General features: G+C 36.3%; 1 protein-coding gene across 1 annotated transcript in view; it reads left to right on the top strand.

Annotated features, from left to right (window-relative positions):
* The window catches only part of LOC118627925 (protein NPAT), a 77142-nt gene extending 59694 nt beyond the window's left edge, over positions 1 to 17448 (top strand). Inside the window, exons 11-18 of the mRNA XM_036258468.1 lie at positions 1603 to 1699; positions 2343 to 2471; positions 4859 to 6520; positions 10387 to 10499; positions 10572 to 10680; positions 13731 to 13791; positions 13908 to 15063; positions 16224 to 17448. Of these exons, the coding sequence (XP_036114361.1) occupies positions 1603 to 1699; positions 2343 to 2471; positions 4859 to 6520; positions 10387 to 10499; positions 10572 to 10680; positions 13731 to 13791; positions 13908 to 15063; positions 16224 to 16301 (3405 nt within the window). The 3' untranslated portion in view covers positions 16302 to 17448. The remainder of the gene's footprint in view (positions 1 to 1602; positions 1700 to 2342; positions 2472 to 4858; positions 6521 to 10386; positions 10500 to 10571; positions 10681 to 13730; positions 13792 to 13907; positions 15064 to 16223) is intronic.
* The last annotated feature ends 1859 nt before the right edge of the window (positions 17449 to 19307 follow it).

Here is a 19307-nt window from a genome sequence, read left to right as displayed (position 1 = left end):
CGCTCTAGCTGCTGAGCCAAACTGGCCAGGGCTAAAGTGTGTCTTGATTTTTAAAATTATTTACACGTTACCAGGCTGGAGTGTCTCAAATGAGTGTTGTCCTGTGCTCCGAAAGATTGCTGGTTCAATTCTTGGTCAGGGCACATACCTGGTTTGTGGGTTCTATCCTCGGTCAAGGCACATACAGAAGGCAATTGGTTAGTGTTTCTCAACCCCTCTGCCCCCACCTTCCTACCTTCCTCTCTCTAAGCATGACCTCCAGTGAGGATTAAAAAGTAAATAAATAAAAATTATTTACAAAGTTGATTTGCAGGTACCTTTAAAACGAATATTTCAGAATTCTTTCAATACTAATTTTTTTTAGATGGAGTGGGAAGGAGAGGGAGAGAAGGGGGCAGAGAGAGCAACAAACATTAGTGTGAGAGAGATACATTGATTGGCTGCCTCCCTGCAGGTCCCTGACCAGGGCTGGGGATCGAACCCACAACCAAGATATGTGACCTTCACTGGGAATCAAACCTGCAACTCTTTGATCCATGGGCCGATGCTCTGACCACTGAGTAAAACCGGCCAGGGCTTGATTTTAATTTTCAAAGTTTAGAATAAAATGAGATTTATTAGGAAAATAATAAATTTGTTTTTTTCAACAATAACTTTTATAAGAGGGTATGGTACGCCATTTTATAGTTTGATTCACATTGGATTGTTGATGACATTATTTACATTGTCAGTTTTCAAGTTCATAGATACATGAGAATTTGTTCAAGCTTCTAATTTTCTCCTAAATCGTATTTTTACCAACAACTATTGATTTTATCTTACATCCTTGTAATCCGAGTTAACTGGGTTTTTTTTACTTCAAATAAAACATTTTTTTTTGTAATGGCCACTTTGTTTAAAAATCCAAGTTTTACACTAGCCAGTGTGGTTCAGTTTGTTGGAGTGAGTGTCACCCCATACCCCAAAAGGTCTCAGGTTTGATTCCCCATCAGGGTATATACCTAGATTGTGGGTTCAATCCTGGGTTGGGGCACTTAAAGGAGGCAACTGGTTAATGTTTCTTTCACTCCCTCCCTCCCTCTCTCTCTCCTTCCTCCCTCTCTTTCTCTCTCTCTCTCCCTCCTTCCCACCCTCTCTTTCTGTCCCTCCCTCCCTTCTTCTCTCTCTTCCCCCCTTCTCCCCACCCTCTTTCCTTCCTTTTTCCCCCTCTCTCCCTCCTCTCCACATCCCTCTCCCTTCCTCTCTCTAAAAATTAATAAACATCCTCCAGTGAGGATTAAAAGGAGAGAGAGAAAGGATCCTAAAAGGTCCCACAAGGAAAAAAAAATAAAAACATTTTCTTTCTTCTGTTTTTTTTAATCTATATGAACTGGTGAATGTTAACTAATCTTATTGTAGAATCAGTTTACAATATATGTAGGTCAAGTCATTTTGCTGTACACTTTAAATTTATACAATATTCTGTGTCACATTTAGCATGATTTTATTTTGTATTTATATGCATATATAGTTCCTATGTTTATTTTGTTTTGGGAATATATTATTTTGCTGGTATTAGTATTAATTCAATTAGGGTTGTTTTTTTGTTGTTATTTTTGGTAGAATGAAATCCACATGTCTGAAGAAGCTATACAAGATATATTGGAACAGACAGAATCAGATCCAGCATTTCAGGCTCTCTTTGATCTCTTTGACTATGGTAAGAAAACCGTTTCTTTCAAGGCAGTTAGAAGAAAAAAAGTCTGTTTCTTTGGAAACTTAACCAAAGTGAAAGCAACATTCCCCAGAGTATCTGAAAAAGTTTCCATTTTCATTAAGCATTATATGGATATGAAAAGGGTTTTTGTTTTGTTTTTTCTTAAAGAAACTTGAGCTAATCTGTAAAAATGGAAAACAGTTTCATTTTGGGTTTTTTTGTGAGCATTTTTGCCAGTCAACACAATATGTTGAAGTCTACTACTATACATACATTACACCAAACACATTGGATAATATAAAAAGTTGGCTGTTTCCCTCAAACTTATGGCCTAGTGCAGTAATTCTCAAAGTATAGTATCTCAACTAGCAGTATCAGTGTTATCTGAGAACATGTTAAAATTACAAATTTGTGGCCCTGTTCCCCAGGTGATTCTGATAATAGGCTAAAGTTTAAGAAATACCTGTGTAGTGGAAAAATCTTTGTACTTGTCAGTGATATACAAGGCAATATATTAAAACCATCCAAAACACAATAATTAAAACCAAAGTTTAACATTTGCTTGACCACTGTCAAGCTTCATTAATTGATGCTTATTTTTATTTTGGTCATTTAACCAATTGTTTCCCTGTTCCCTTTTTAACAGGTAAAACAAAGAATAATAAAAATTTATCACAAGGCATTTCCAGTCAGCATATGGAAACCAATCCCAATGTAGTCTTAGCAGATGAAACTAATCTAACAGTAAAAGGTTCTTTTAAAACAGAAGAATCTGGTAAGAATTTGACTTTGTTAATATCATCAATCCAAACCCTAATGCGAGTCTCAAAATTTCAAAGGCAAAAAACACTGTTTAATTTGGAAGTTGTTCAAATTATTACACAGGTCATTTTTGTATTTCTAATATTCTCTCTTCATTAAGAAAAATAATAAAAAGAAAATTACTCCCCATTCTTTAGTATTCTGATTAAAAGATGAATTATTAGTACTTACTCTTTCATGATAAAATAGATTCTTGACATGTACAGTTTAGTATTAATAGTGTTGACTAATTCAACAAAAGGCTATATAACATTTGATATCATTTTTTTGAGCCACAAATTCAAATCCCTAATATGTAAGGTTGGTGTGTGGTATGTGGTGTTAGTCATTCAGCCTAGTAAGCAACTTTAGCTAACTGCTCAATGTCTATTGCACATATTTATATACTATATAAATTATATGTGATAGTCTTGAGTTGAGGATTTTATGAGGTTTTAGATAATATTTCTATGTGTCTACTAACTCAATTCTTCATATATCTGGCTCCCTCCTCCGTGCCTCCCTCCCCTCCCACCCCCGAGTACCAGTATGGTACATAATTCCCCACAATAACTACTTTCTGAATGATGGCAGGCAGTGAATATGTCCATTTGAGGTCTTTTAAATATGTCCATTCAAATTTTACTTTGGTGAAGTATAACACATGTACATAAGTGCATAATAAAAATGTATATTGCTCATTGAATTGCAGTCCAGCAAATACTGTATAACCATCTCTGAAGTAAAAAAATCTAATGCCACCAGCACCACCAAAATCCTCTTTTTATATTTCTTCCAAATCAATGTTTCCTCCACCCCTGTTCCTAAAAGATAACCATTATCCTGGCATCTCACACTTTTTGCTGAACTTTAGACCTCATTAGTACCATCTCTATCCATTTCCATCCACATCAAGCTATGCCAAAGTAATTATTTCTGCTCATGTATTCTTAAATCTTATTATGTCCTCCAAGCCCCTTAAAAATCCTGATGGCTTCCTAGTTTCACATCATATCTTAGAAAAACTAGTTTTAGAGAATCTCAAACTACATTTCTACTTTGAGTCCTCCGCCTGCACCCAAGCCCAATCTACCATTTCTTCTTAGCCTGAGTTATAGTGGGTTATATCTTTCTCACTATATCGTTATGTGAAAAACTGTGCTTCAATTAAGCAGTACCCTATACCACCCTGGCTGGTTTGGCTCAGCGGTTAGAGTGTTGGCCTAAGGACCTGAAGGTCTGAAATTCAATTCCCAGTCAAGGGCATGTACCTGGGTTACATGTTCCAGCCCCAGCCCCGGTGCGGTCGGGGTCATGTGGGAGGCAACCAATCAAAAAAAAAAGCTCTACCCTATACAAAATGAAATTTGAAATCTTATTTTCTCAGAAAGTTCCTGGTCCATTGAAACTGACTACTTCTGAATTTATTTGGCCTGGATCTGATCTCTGCTAATTTCCCCACAATAAGGATTCAAATGTGCTCTTTACTAAATATCATTTTACCACTGTCACATTAACAGAATTATGTGATTATTGATAAACATTTTCTGGATTTTTTATTTTTATTTTTTATATTGTTCATTGTTATTTTATTTTCTCCTAACCTGTGAATGCTGTATGCAGTTTATCAGTGCTTGTTATTTCTGAAATGCCCTTTCTTCTTATTCCAGCTATCACACTTTTATTTACCAAGATATAATACAGCCTTTATAACACTTTCTTACATCCCCAGAGAGAAAGAGGCGCTTTTTGTTCCTATACTTTCACAGTTTTTACAATGTTTTATTATGACTTTCTGTTCTATATCTGCTTTCCTTACTAGACTGATTTCTTCAAGGTCATTCATCTTTGTTTCCTTGTACCAATTATGTGGTTGATCTTCAGTAAATGTATTTTAAATATGAAAAAGTACACATTAACATCATATGTTGATCATGCAAAATGTACTTGGCCCCATTTCACCTTTAAGAATATATCAGATAAAGTAAGGTCAATAGAAATGGTAGACATTGAAAAGTCAAGTGTCTTGGAAAAAACTGTTTGGAGCTCTTTTTTTTTTTAACATACTGGTAAATATTAGATGTTCTTAAATCTATATACTTTATCCTTCATTGTGTCATCTGTTTTCCAGGGGCTTTAAAACAATTTGACACTTGTTTAAAAAGGCATCAGTAATAAGAAAAGTACCTTTAAATGTTTTGATACTCAGAAAATGGTAGATATCATTTTTATATCAGACCTCCACTTACTGATATGTCAGTGATTAGTTACTTCCTTGGAAAAATAGGTTTTAGCTAAAGATGACTACCTCAGAAGCTGTACATACTCACCATATCTTTCTACTATGCTAATATTTTGCAGATGATCAATCTGGTCAACACCCACTTTGTACATCTTATCCAAATGAAGACATATCACATGCTTTGAAGAATGGCAGCAACCGTGACGAGCTTAGACAGGAAGCCCAGGAACATTTTTCCCAGATAGGCTCTAACATCCAGAAAAAGACCTTCAAAACAATTGTACCTACTGAACAGAAGTGTAACCTGGATATTACCTTTGAGTCTGTGCCTAATTTGAATGACTTTAACCAAAGAGTAAATTCTAATGCCAAATGTAGTCAGCATTGTGCTGAATTATATACCAATCAGATGTCCACTGAAACTGAAATGGCTATGGAAGTTGAAGATAATTCTTTGTCTCCAAATGTGCCAAATGAATCTCAGCTACAGCCAGGTCAGTCTGATACACCAGTAACATCCTTTGTTTCCCTTGGTGAAACTAAAAATGAAAACTTAATTCTTCCTGAGGAAAGTGCTCAACTTTTATCCCAGAATATACCATTAACTGTAAAGCCATCTAAAAAAAGTCAATTTTGTGAAAGTTCTAACAATACAGGAAGACTAAAAACTAATTGCCATGATTCCAAGTCACCAGATTCTAGAGAAATTCACCAGAGTATAATTGAAATTAATGATGTATTACCAGTTACATCACAACTTTCAGATTGCCAAGATAATTCTTCACTTCCAAGTAAAATATCTATGTCTGTTGAAAGTTCGAGTTTAAATGTATCTGAACAAGAAGTTCATCTTGGAGATTCAGTATCTTCAGTTGAACAACCATCTAATAATTCATCGTTTGTTGAGTTAAATCATACAGAATGTGAAATTCAGCCCTCCAAGTCTGTGAAAGTTGCTCTGGATTCACAAGAGCCTTCATCTTCTGTAAAAGAAGATGGAAATAGCATTTTTCTCTCCTTAGATCAAAATGAAAACTGTGGGGAAGTTGCATTGATGCCTCCAGAAGGTAATCTTGTAGAGGATAAACATTCTCTTCCTTCAGAATCTGTGTGCTCTTCAGTGGCAGAGTTCCATCCTGAGTCCCAAAACACGAGTGATGATAAACCTGCTAGCAACAACTCAACAGAGATAGATGCATCAAATATTGTCTCTCTCAAAATTATCATCAGTGACGATTCGTTTGTTTCCTCAGAGACTGAACTTAACAGTGCTGTTTCTAGTATCAGTGGAGAAAACATGCCAACTATAATTTTGTCTTCTGCTAAGTCACCTGCCAAAAATGCAGAATTAGTTAAATGCCTGTCATCAGAAGAAACTGCAGGTGCTTTCGCATCTGCTGAAGGAATAGGGGATGCAGCCTCAATGGAACAGAGCCTTTTGGTGCTTAAACCTGAAGACTCTGCAGTAAACAACACTCAAAGTGAAGACAACACCGCTTTTTCAGCCAGTGTTACACCATGTGTTTCCAAGGATGGGGGTTATATACAGTTAATGCCAGCTACAAGCACAACTTTTGGTAATTCAAATAACATTCTGATAGCTACCTGCGTGACTGATCCAACAGCCTTAGGAACAACTGTAAGTCAGTCTAATGTTGTGGTGTTGCCTGGGAATTCTGCACCTATGACTGCCCAACCTTCACCATCTCAATTACAGACACCACCAAGGTCAAACAGTATATTTTCTATCAACCAAGCTGTGTCACCCAACTTTTCACAAGGTAACTTTAAGACCATACTGAAGTTTATTTCTATAGCATAGGATCTAATTTCCCTCGTGTTTGTTGTTATTGATTAGGCAGTAGTAACTCATAGATAGTACGAGAAAAGATTCTTAAATGTGTGGTTAAACCTCCACTTTAGCTAATTAATTTTAAGTCAAACATTTTTTTTTAAATCTGCTAAGCTATGGAATTCAGTGGTTTACAGATTGTTTTTTCACAGTAACTTCCCAATCCATGTGCTTAAACTACAAAAGAGAAAAAAAAGACTAATTTATCAAATATCTATATACATATAAAATCCAATGTTGTGGGAATTAAAAAATATGTATTTATTATAGTCTTAATTCATTATCTTTTTCAGGACACAACTTGAATTTCTCCCTCCATAAAGCCCTTTGTAATTTCTCACTGTCTTCCACCTTCCAGAGTTGATCCCTATCTATAGAATTCTTTGTGTATAGAGCACTTGTGGCATTTGGTACATGCCATTTTATATGTAGTTGGTGATTGACATGCCTGTCATATTGGTCATTTTTTTATGTTCCTTAAAGATAGAGCTTATGGCACATTCATTCATTTGCATTTCCTTCATTGGTTCCCACTTTTTCCCCCTCTTTTACATTTATAAGCATACAATAAACTTTGATTAAATTTTAGCAATTAAGTACTAAGCCTGGTGGCGCTGTATCAAGTGCTGTTTAAAACAAGATAAAGGGCCAGGCCGGTGTGGATTAGTGGTTGAGCATCGACGCATGCACCAGGAGGTCACCGGTTTGATTCCTGGTCAGGGCACATGCCCAGGTTGTGGGCCTGATCCCCAGTGAGGGGCGTCCAGGAGGTGGCCAGTCAATGTTCTTTTTTTTTTCCCCCCAAATCTTTATTGTTGGATGTAAAATGTATTACAGATGTTCCACATTTTTCCCCCATTGACCCCCTCCTCCCCACTCCCGCCCCCCTCCCACCTTTTCCCACACTATTGTCTGTGTCCATTGGTTATCCATATAAGTTCTTTGGTTTATTTCTTCCCACCCCCCAACCCCTTTCCCTTTGAGGTTTGTCAGTCTAGCAATGAATTTGTGCTTCTTAATCCCTTCACCTTTTTCACCCATTCCCCCAACCCCCCTTCCAACTGGCAACCAACAAAATGTTCTCTGTATCTGAGAATGTTTCTGTTCTACCTGTTCATTTTGTTTGTAGATTCCATTGTTGATAGATATGTATTCATTGCCATTTTGTTTGTTCATACATTTTATCTTTTTCTTCAAAAAGACCCTTCATCATTTCATATAATAACGGTTTGGTAGTGATGAACTCCTTTAACTTTTTCTTGTCTGGGAAAGTTTTTATATATCCATCGATTCTAAATGACAGCTTTGCAGGATAGAGTAATCTTGGTTGTAGGTTCTTGGTTTTCATCACTCTGAATATTTCTTGCCACTCCCTTCTGGCCTGCAAAGTTTCTTTTGAGAAATCAGCTGACAGCCTAATGGGTACTCCCTTGTAAGTAACTAGCTGCCTTTCTCTTGCTGCTTTTAAGATTTTCTCTTTGTCTTGAACCTTTTGCATTTTGATGATGATGTGTCTTGGTGTGGGCCTCTTGGGGTTCATCTTGTTTGGGACGCTCTGTGCTTCCTGGACTTGTATGTCTGTTTCCTTCACCAAGTTAGGAAAGTTTTCTGCCATTATTGTTTCAAACTGGTTTTCGATTTCTTGTTCTCGCTCTTCTCCTTCTGGCACCCCCAAGATGCGAATGTTGGCATGCTTGAAGTTGTCCCAGAGGCTCTTTACACTATTCTCATTTTTTTGGATTCTTTTTTCTTTTTGCTGTTCTGATTGGGGGTTTTTTGCTTCCTTATATTCCAAATTGATGGTTTGCTCCTTGGATTAACATACTCTATTATTGAAGCTGTGTAAATTATTCTTTATTTCAGTTAATGCCTCCTTCAATTCTAACTGTGTATCCATGTTTCTGACTGGTCCTTTTTTATGCTCTTGAGGCCCTCCCTAAGTTCACTTAGGTTCTCACTAAGTTCATGGAGCATCCTTATAAGCAGTATTTTTAACTCAGCATCTGTTAGGTTGCTTATCTCCATTTCGCTTAGTTCTTTTATTGGGGTTTTGTTGTGTTCTTTCATTTGGGACCTGTTTCTTTGTCTCCTCATTTTGGCTGCCTCCCTGTGTTTGTTTCAGTGTATTACTTAATGAGAGGTATGGGGCTTGCTGAGACCAGATGCTGCTCGTTTGAAAGAATTTAGGAAAAACCTGAAGCAGGATCCAAGACCTGCCAATCCTATGGTTAAGCAAGTGGCAACAGCTTGGGTGGGCTTGAAAGTTGGGTGGGGCAGGGCAGGGCCTCAGGGAGTCAGCAGGGCGGGGCTACCAGTGTGAGCCAGGTTGCTGGAGTCCCAGGTATGGAGACTGTCTGCTGCCCCTGGGAAGGGCTCACCGAAGGAACAAAGGCCTCTTACAGCACGTTTGTCCCCGAGAAAGCCCCCTCTCCAGCCCTCGTTCCAGTGCCAAACAGCTCAGTTCTTCCCTGTACGTCTCTGGCGCCCGTGGAGCTGCCTCCCCTCCAAGCTTAGAGGAAGAGAATCCGATAAGTCCGTGCGCCGGCCCTTTAGGGAGCTGCCTGGGACTCCAGCTGCGTCAGCTTCCCTGAGCCTCAGTTCCCGCTGGTTTTTCCAGCCAGAAGTTATGGGGACTTCTCTTCCTGGCACTGGAACCCTGAACAGGGCACCTGGTGTGAGACGGGGACCCCTCAGTCCTCAGGAAGGACCTTCCCAGCCGTGGAAGCCTCGTGATTTTTATCCACCACACTTGGGTGTGGGACCCGCCCACCACCGCTACCCCTCGCGCCTCCGCCCCTTTTACCAGTCTGTATGTGGCTGCTGCTTTAATTCCGTAGTTGTAGGACTTCCATTCAGCTTGATTTCAGGCGGTTTTGAATGATGGTTGTTCTGTAGTTTAGTTGTAACATTGATGTGGTTGTGGGAGGACGCGATACCGCATTTACCTACGCCGCCATCTTGACCGGAAGTCCGCCAATGTTCTTGCTCATCATTGTTTCTGTTTCTTTCTCCCTCTCCCTTTCTCTCTCTCTAAAAATCAATTTTAAAAATTATTTTTAAATAAAAAATAAGATAATGGAGGGGTCAGGATTGGTCGATAATGTGGAACTTGAGATGAAGCTTGGAGAAATAAGGTAGTATATGGAGGGTAAAAAGAAGGGAGTCTTAAGCAGCACAAATGTAGGTAGATATTTGGGAAACTGAAGTAGGTATCCATGAAAGTGAGATCAGCTGGACAGGTGCAGTTAGTAAATGTGTATAAGGAAAAGATTCATTTACAGGGCAGGGCTAAATTATGACAGCCACAGACTATTGTTGACTTCAAAGGACCATATAAACATTGTGTTTCCTCTCATTGGACCATTTTTAACCAATACCATTGAGCTGATAGGTTGGGGTTATGAATAGGTCTTGGGCTGTTAACATTTAGTTGGAACCCTAATTTTCTGGTGTAAGATTCAAACTTGAAACCTTCACCACCAATTTTCTGATCAGTTTCACTGTCTTTCTAGAAGAATTAAGATATAAATATAATATATCTTGGCTGTAAAGCCTTATGCTTGCTTATGATACTTCCCTTGACTAAATGCCATAACTGCTTTAAGATTCGGATTCACTATTTATTTGTTAGCTTTGTTCTTGTTCTTAAATTGGTTTTGTAAAAAGAAGAGTAAATTGTAAAGGAAAGGGGATTAAAATTTTAGAAAATCCATTTCAAATTAGTAATTTTGGTTTCTTAAGTTCATGAGAGAAAATCTTTGTTTAGTTTTTGTTTGTTTTGTTTTGTTTGTTAAGGGTCTGCCATCATAATTGCTTCTCCAGTCCAACCTGTACTCCAAGGAATGGTAGGAATGATACCTGTATCTGTGGTTGGACAGAATGGAAATACATTTTCTACTCCTCAGCAGGTAAGATTTATGAACTAAAAATGGTGCAGTGATGCTTTTCAAACATACTATAATGAATAACCTCTTTTATAGGTCCTTCATATGCCTTTGGCAGCACCTGTATGCAATAGAAGTATCCCTCAATTCCCTCTGCCTGCAAAATCTCAGAAAACTCAGGGACTAAGAAATAAGCCTTGTACAGGTACATTTTTAAATTCATTAATATCAAATTGATGTCTGTGTAGTAATTTGTTTGCAACAACACCACAGTATTTTCTTTTTGAATACTTACACAATTCCTCACAGATGATCATCCATTCTTTGCTTAAAGTTTTTGCAGCAATTTAAACTGAAGGGTAAATGGAACAAAGAGACCACGTATTAACAGGAACTTACATGTGGTGGAGGTAACATCAGAAGTCAGAGGAGACAGGTTGGATTGTTTAATAAATGAAATATATTAACCATTATGTATATTACAAGAAAAAAAATTAGATCCCTTTCTTATGTACAAAGTTGAACTCCCAAGATGATTAAAGACCTAAAAGTGAAAAGCAAAACAGTTAAACATAAAATGTAAGAGAAGATTTTAATGATGCTGGGATAAAATAATTGCTCTTTAAAATGAAAAATGCATAATTTATAAATGGAAAACGTTCATTGGTGCTAAATACAAAATTAAAGATTTTGTCAACAAAAGACACCATGTACAAAGTAACAACCAGACTTTTCATCCAGGACCTTGATGAATGTTGCACCTAGTTCTTAGACTTTTCTACCTCAAACATTTCCATCTTTATGGATGATAACATACCCATGTTGCTAACCTACCAAGCACCCTAACCCTCAGAGTTCTTTGACCTTTTCCACTTCTGTCTTTGATCTTTACTTTACTCAACCTCTCCCATAGCTTAATCTTCAAATTTTCACTACTACTAATTAGACCTATATGATTTTTATTTTATTTTATTTATTTATTTATTTTTTAATCCTCATCTGAGGACATTTTTCCATTTTTTGTACAGACAGAGTGGGAGGGAGAGAGAGGAAGAGAGAGAGAGGGAAACATCGATGTGAAAGGGACACATCGAGTGGCTGCCACCCGCACGACCAACCAGGGCCGGGGACAAACTGCAACCGAGGTACATGCCCTTAGCGGGAACCGAACCCAGGCCTCTCCGGACCGCAGGCGGACGCTCTAACCTCTGAGCCAAACTGGCCAGGGCAGACCTATATGATTTTTAAAGGCCAGTAAATTCTCGAGATACTCTCTATATATCAACTGAATCTCTCTTCCACCAATAAGAGGTAGGTCCTATTATTTGAATTCTCAACTTTTACCTGAACTTTCAGTTGCTTTCTAGATTTTCTTCCTTCACTATGTGGACTAGACCCAAAAATCTACCACATATGTCACTTTTCTTGGTATAATTAAAAACCTTCATATCTACATTCTTCTACCATACCCACTTGCTACCCTCTACCCCTGGATCTAATCAGCCATCCATCTCTGTCTTAACACCTGGCCTTTCGAGATCACTTAAAAATTTCTTACCCTCACTGCCACTTAGCAATCATTTTAATGTCAATGATTTTATCTTCCCACTTATCAGTAAACTCCATTTTGTCATATCACTCTATTTTATATGTACCTGTTCTACTTCCAAAATCATTCCTCACTTTTCCTTTCTTTCTTAGAGGAATAATTATCTTGTTCTTTATAAGGTTAATGCAATAGGGTTGTGCTCTAGATTTTATCTTCTCTATATCTTCAACTCTTTTTTTGGCTTCTTCCCTCTCTGGCTATAAAGTTCCTTAGGTTTGCCCTGGCCAGTTTGGCTCAGCGGTTAGAGCGTCAGCCTGCGGTCCAGAGAGACCCGTGTTCGGTTCTCGCTAAGGGCACGTACCTCGGTTGCAGTTTGTCCTCAGCCCTGGTTGGTCATGTGGGTGGCAGCTACTTGATGTGTCCCTTTCACATCGATGTTTCTCTCTCTCTCTCTCTTCCTCTTTCTTCCTCCCACTCTATCTTAACAAAAAAAAAGAAAAAAAGTGGAAAAATGTCCTCGGGTGAGAATTAAAAAATAAATAAGTAAGTAAGTAAGTAAGTAAAGTAAGTAAAGTAAGTAAAGTAAGTAAGTAAGTAAAGTTCCTTAGGTTTTTCTCACCGGCCAACCCTTTATCCCTAATCCCTGTTATCGCTCATTTCTTCTTTATTCATATTATTGTCTTTTCTCATGTTTCCACTAAAGCTGTTTAAAATTAGGTCACCAGTGACCTAATAGTGCCATATTGCCATATAGGACATTTTCCATTCTTACTTTACTTCCCTCCAACTACTGATGGCTTCTGGAACCACCACTATACTGCCCTCCTTCCCCTCTTTCTATAACTCAAGACCTTCCAACTCTGCATATCCAAGTCACACCTCTTCTTTCTCAAAGATCTCCTCTGCTTATTTTTCCTCCCTTGATTAATGTTATCATTGATTTCTCCTTTACCCTTTATATGTATGTGAATGTTCTTTACTGTCTAAGGTCCTTATTGTTTCTTACCTGGAATATTTAAAGCCATCTAATTACATCTATCTGGAACTCCTGTTTCTAATTTTCTTTCTTATCTAGTTCATTTTCTATACTACTCCCAGAGTGACTCAAAAACATAAATCTATTCAGGCATGTTTCCTATTTAAAACTCATAAGGATTCTCTATAGATCATTTTACGTAATACATAAAGTCCTTAATGATCTCATCTTTGCTTTTTTTTCTAGCTTCATGTCTTGCTGCTCTCTCACATAAACTCCATGGAAATGAAAACACAGTTATTAAAACTCCAGAGCATGTGCTCTAAGTGACAGACTTACAAACATGACAGTTATATGAGCAGATTTTTAAAATAAGTATAACGTTGCTTTCTTTAAGTATCTTTCTGGATCTCAGTACTCTTAAGTGATCTATTGAGCATTGTAATTCATAAATCCAAATACAGGATTCATAATATTGGCCTGAAGTTGAAGGAAGGCATTTCTATATTTTCTCTATAAAATGGATGAGTGACTATCTTGTATATATTACAGAGCCGCTTTTAAATGTAATATGTGAAAGCATTTTATTTGTACATTGATTGTCATTTAAATTTTTTTCTCATAATGTGTGATACGCATAGTATATCTGTTCCATTTTATTTTTCCAGAGGAATATATCCTTTCTCTCAGAAATGGTTTTCTTTTCTAATTAATTCATTTATAATTCCAGGAAAGCAGGTAAATAATTTGGCGGATTCATCAAGTCATTTAGTTGGATGTCATGCACAAAGGTGAGTATAAAAGTAGATTCTATCAGATTATTTGAATGCACAGATTTAAAATACAAAGATTTAAAAAAACATTTCTTTATGTTGCTAAAAGTAACTTTTTTTGCCTTTTTTTTAAGAATTGAAGTTTCTGACAAGAATATAGCAACAGATCATGGAAAAAAACTGGAGGAAATCACAGTTCCCTTCTCAGTAGAGAATATAGCTCCAATTAGCAAACCAGTGGAAAGCCACAGACGTGTGCTCTGTTTTGACAGCACTACTCCTCCCATGGCAGATACACAGGGCACCAGCCATAAGATGGGGTCCCAAAACAAAGAGAGGAAAGACATTTCATTTCCTAATCTTGACTCACCCATGATGTCCTCTACCTTGAAACCCTCTTCTAATACTCTCAAAAGAGAGAGAGAGAAACCTCCTATGCCTAAGATTTTATCTAAATCAGAAACTGCCATTGGCCGACATACCACCATAAAAGAAGCTCAGTCAGAAAAGAAAGTTTCACCAACAGAAATTGGACTTGAATCTTTCCATAAAGCAACAGCTAATAAAGAGAATGAATTATGCAGTGACGTGGAAAGGCAGAAAAATTCAGAAATTTCAAAACTGTCTAATGGGCAGCAAATTGGTGGTTTACGGAATGAGAAAACTATAGCTTCACTGCAAGAACTAACCAAAAAACAAGGCACATCCTCAAACAGTAAAAATGTCATTTCGGTAGGCACAGCTGTAAAGGATCTAAAACAGGAACAAAACAAATCTGCCAGTTCTTTGATTAACCCACTAAGCAAACATACCACAGAAATGTTGCAGGATGTTCAGCGACATAGCCCAGTAAGCAGGCTTGTGGACAGTACTCATTTATCTGTATCCCGGACACCTGGCTCAGGGGCAGGGGAAAAACATAAAGAAGAACCTACAGATGGTATCAAGGTCCCCTCTAGTAGGCGTCTCATGGAAGACAGTAGCACACCCAAAGTAATGGTCCCTCCCGTCACCCCAGACTTGCCTGCCTGCAGCCCTGCCAGTGAAGCAGGAAGTGAAAATAGTGTGAACATGGCTGCCCATACATTAATGATTCTCTCCAGAGCAGCCATCTCTAGGACTACTTCAACAACTCCTCTAAAAGACAATACACAACAATTTAGAGCATCTTCGAGGAACACCACAAAAAAGCGGAAAATTGAAGAATTAGATGAGCGTGAGAGAAACTCCCGTACTTCTAATAAAAATCTTTCAAATTCATCAATGCCAATGAAAAAGAAGAGAATTAAGGCAAGTTTGAAAGTCTTAATTTCAAAGTTATACCTTTGCCCTTCCTTCAGTGCTCAGATTTAGAGAGCTCAGCATTTTTGACCATAGCTACCTGACTGGACATCCTGGTAAAAACAGCTTTGAGTTTTGAATGACAAAAAATTTTGTATAGCAGTGTCTCTCAGCCAGTATGGTATTCAGAAGTTGCCTAGGGGGAACAGCATTTTCTAAATACCTTCCTTGGAGAAAGGAGGTTTTTGTTTCTGTCATGGTAGGATCCAAATTTGGGGGTGGAGGGGAGGCCACTAGTGTATGGAATTACCAAGTAAAAAACTACTTAACAACTAAATTTTGTTTGTTTTTTCACATGCCCTGCCATGTCTTTCATAGGCTCTTACAGATGTTAATCTGTGAAGCAGTGTAGAAACTAAATTAACCTGTTTTTTCCTTAACCTTGCTTTTCTATAGAAAGGCAATGCAGGGATAGCATAAATACATAAAACACTTTTTTTTTCTCTAATGTGTTTAGCTATTTAGTAAGTGGATTGAATAGAAAGAAAGGTAAATACCTTTCTGTGCTGTATCAGGGAATGTCCTGGCTTTACTGCCATGCCTGCTTTGAATCCTGCATCTCCTTGTTCATTGCTTCTGTGACTATGATTAAGTCCATGGCCTCTCTTGAATCTCAGCTGCATTACTTAAAACAAGGTTATCACACATCTTATCTGATGTCTGTGAGGACTAAATGTAGTGTTTGTAAAGTGCCTGGTGTATATGAAATGTTTGGAACTTGAAAAGTACCTGTTACTCTCTAAATCGTAGTAAAGCTTTCTAAGGTTTATAGTTTGGCAGTAATGACCACTTTATATAGAAAGCATCTTCTGTCTTGTTTCATTCAACATTCATACATTCTGGATTTGTATAATGCCTTTTGCCCTGAATTAATGTTGGAAGAACCATCAGAAGTATATTTTATTAACCTTGAATTTATTATATTTGTCTCTGTAAAATAAATTCTAATGAACTAAAAAAAATTGTCAACAATTTTAGTGTTTGGAAGAACCTGATAAAGGGTTCTAAGTGATTTAAGAAAGTTTTTTTTGCCTTGTTTGAGTTTAATATGTTAACTTAGGTTTATTTTTTCTTTCTTTTTTATTTTTACTTTTTTTTTTTTCTGACAGAAAAAGAAGCTGCCCAGTTCATTTCCAGCTGGAATGGATGTGGACAAATTTTTGTTATCCTTGCATTATGATGAGTAAACATTCTGAACATAATAAGAACAGTAGCTGTTTAAAACTCATATCCCTTAAACTATGAGTGTAGGGAATGAGATATTGACAAAATCTAAAAGCATGACCTGCACTTTCTTCATACTGAAATTTCACTTTATATCTAAATCATGCTGTTTCTGAAGCAGCTTCCTAGTTTGTAAATAGAATTACCTGGTATATTTTTATTTTGGAAAAAAATTTTCAGAAATGTAAGTAAAGCCATTCTGCGAAACTGTATAGCTTTGACAATTGCATATTATAAATATTGTGTAAATATTGTTGAAATAGAGGTTAAATCAATCCAATGTTCTTACACTGTGTTTTTTGACTTCTTATGATCCATAGTTCTGAGGCTTATTTATCTGGAATAGTTTCTCACTGTTGGGGGTAAAATAATGTTTTTCCTTATAAATTGCCTTCAGAATAATTGTCCAACAAGACATTTAAAGACATAGCCACTAAATAGTACAAAAGTGATAACCACCTCAAATGGTGATAAAGCAATCAGAAAATAACAATTTGGTTTTTTCTACAGTGACTATCTTACCACCCCTTTCTATAATTGCAGTAAATATTATATCCCTGAAATTTATACTTTTTCTGGTCATTCTGGTCTTTTTTAAAAGAGAGAATTTTGTAAACCACTTGAGTGTTCTTATCTTTTGTTTATAACTTTCAAGATGTTTTACAGAACTTTAAATGTTTAGACTATTGAGCCATAAAAAGTTTGGTTATGTACTAGTTGAGATTTGTTGGGATGTATATACTTTTCCCCTAAGTACTGGGGATTTTTAAAATTGCACTAATTCTTAGAACTCCTTACATAGTAGTGACCAATGCACACTTAATTTAAATCTTATATTCTATTTTAAAGCTTATGTGGAGGATTATCTTCTGGTGTCCCTTTAGAAAGCCATGTCCATCATGAGATGTAAGAAGATAAATCATAGTTTTATATTTTAATGTAGTTTCTCCTAAAATGGGCTGTTAAATAACTATATCTGTGCTTAGATATAGTACCTTGTCTCTGTGCTCCCTAAAATGTTATAAAGAGTTACTCTCAAAAAGGAGAATGAGAGGTGCCTTCTCTGTATTAGACTTACACACACACACACACACACACACACACACACACACCAGTCAAGTTGGTGAATTGATATAAACCTTTAAATGAGAACAGAAATTATAATTAGTACCTGACCAATTGTGCCTAGATATTAAAGCATGTTTTTTGGGTTTTGTTTTGTTTTTATGTTTTCTGTTTTGTTAAATATCAGTATATTAAGCTTTTTTCCTACAGGTGTGTGTACTGTTAAAGAGCCATTTTCCTCAACTTTTTTTTTGGTACTGGGCCTTTAAAAAACTAAATCTGTCCTATTCAAAACAGCATTTCTTCATGTGGAAATCACATCTTAAGTGCTGAACCTTACTGCAGAAATTTGTGTTGTAAAAAATTTATGATGTGGCAGGAGCCTATTCCTAAGGAACTAAATATTATATATTTAATGTTTGTTTTACTCAACTTGATACTGTAATACAGTTAGGTTTGAATAAATATTTTCATTAATTTAAAGTTTGAATTTTTTCATATTGGTAGTCATTCTCATTTAGATACCTTGATTAAATTTCTTTGCAAGTCAATTCTTGCATGCTTTTTCAGAAGTTCACATAATGCTGAAAATTGTGGATTTTCTTTTCATTCAATTAATATGTATTTATATGTGCTAAGTACTAAGAATTCATATACAAATTAAATAAGTTCACTTTCTTCAAGATTCTTAGTTCACTAGCCAGCAGCCACTAGATATGTCCAAAGACAGTTTATACTTGGGGCTTTCATTTATGTTCAAGAGCAAAATCATAATCCCCATTTATCTTAAAAGTCCAAGCAAGCTGGACTAAATTGTAGTATTGTACCTGGTACCCTACTTTAACAGTCAGATGCCCAGTGATGGTATTTTAGGGTTAAAAGTATAACACAAAAAAACTTGTAGCTACTTTTACAACTACATATAAGGATATACCCTCTTAGTTTTGGACATTATTTAGTGGTTGATGTTAGTGTATGCCAAATCTGAAAAGTCTTGAAACATATATGATTATTTTAACCCTGGATATTGTGGGAACCCTTTAGTATTTTGAAATTGTACATAATAAAAGCATCCATTTAGCAGTCAGCAAAAGGATAGATGTTAGGACTATTAGGGAGACCTGTGTTTAATCTTTGATAGATGTTATTTCAAAGGCACATTACATTCTGCACTGATCCATTTCTCAAACTACCATTTTTCAGCCTCAGGCCCTGTTTCTTGAAATTATATATCAAGTATTTATTATTATGTTTCTTCTTTGAATAAACTTTTTCTTTTTATAAATGTTGGTGTTAACATTTTGACATACTTTACTAGTAAAGTAATAATTTTTCCTAAATTATTTTTTCTACATAGTTAAATTGTAAATATAACTTTCTAATGCTTTTTTTTACCTCAAATAATATGAAGCATTTTCTAACTTTTAACTATTATTTATTAAAAAATAGTGAACCTATTTGTAAACAAATATTTATTTAGGTTTTCAGTTATTTCCTTAGAAGACATTTTAGACAGTGGAATTACCAAATAAAAAATAAGTGCATTTTCTAGGACCTCAATTCGTTTTGCCAAACTCTTCCAGAAAATTTATTTACATTGCTGCCAGCAAATTGTCGTTCCTTCAGTAGCACGCTTATCCTTTATTAGAAATATATTCAGCTATATCATCACTGTTTTCTAGGCTTTTATTTCTTGATTTGTTGAAAATGTTATTTACCTTATAATATATATATAATTGGTTTTGGTACCTGGTGTGAAGTAAGAATGTACATTTTTTCCTAAATATTTATTTAGCCAGTTGACTCCGTGAAATTGGTTAAAATAAGTTTTCTCTTCCCCCATACATTTACTTACAATTCCTCTCTCATTTTATACTGATGCATAAATTTTTTTTTTTAATCCT

The sequence above is a fragment of the Molossus molossus genome, unplaced genomic scaffold, assembly GCF_014108415.1.
Source record: "Molossus molossus isolate mMolMol1 unplaced genomic scaffold, mMolMol1.p scaffold_m16_p_13, whole genome shotgun sequence".
Lineage (NCBI taxonomy): Eukaryota > Metazoa > Chordata > Mammalia > Chiroptera > Molossidae > Molossus > Molossus molossus.
This window is presented reverse-complemented; position numbering and strand designations above follow the sequence as displayed.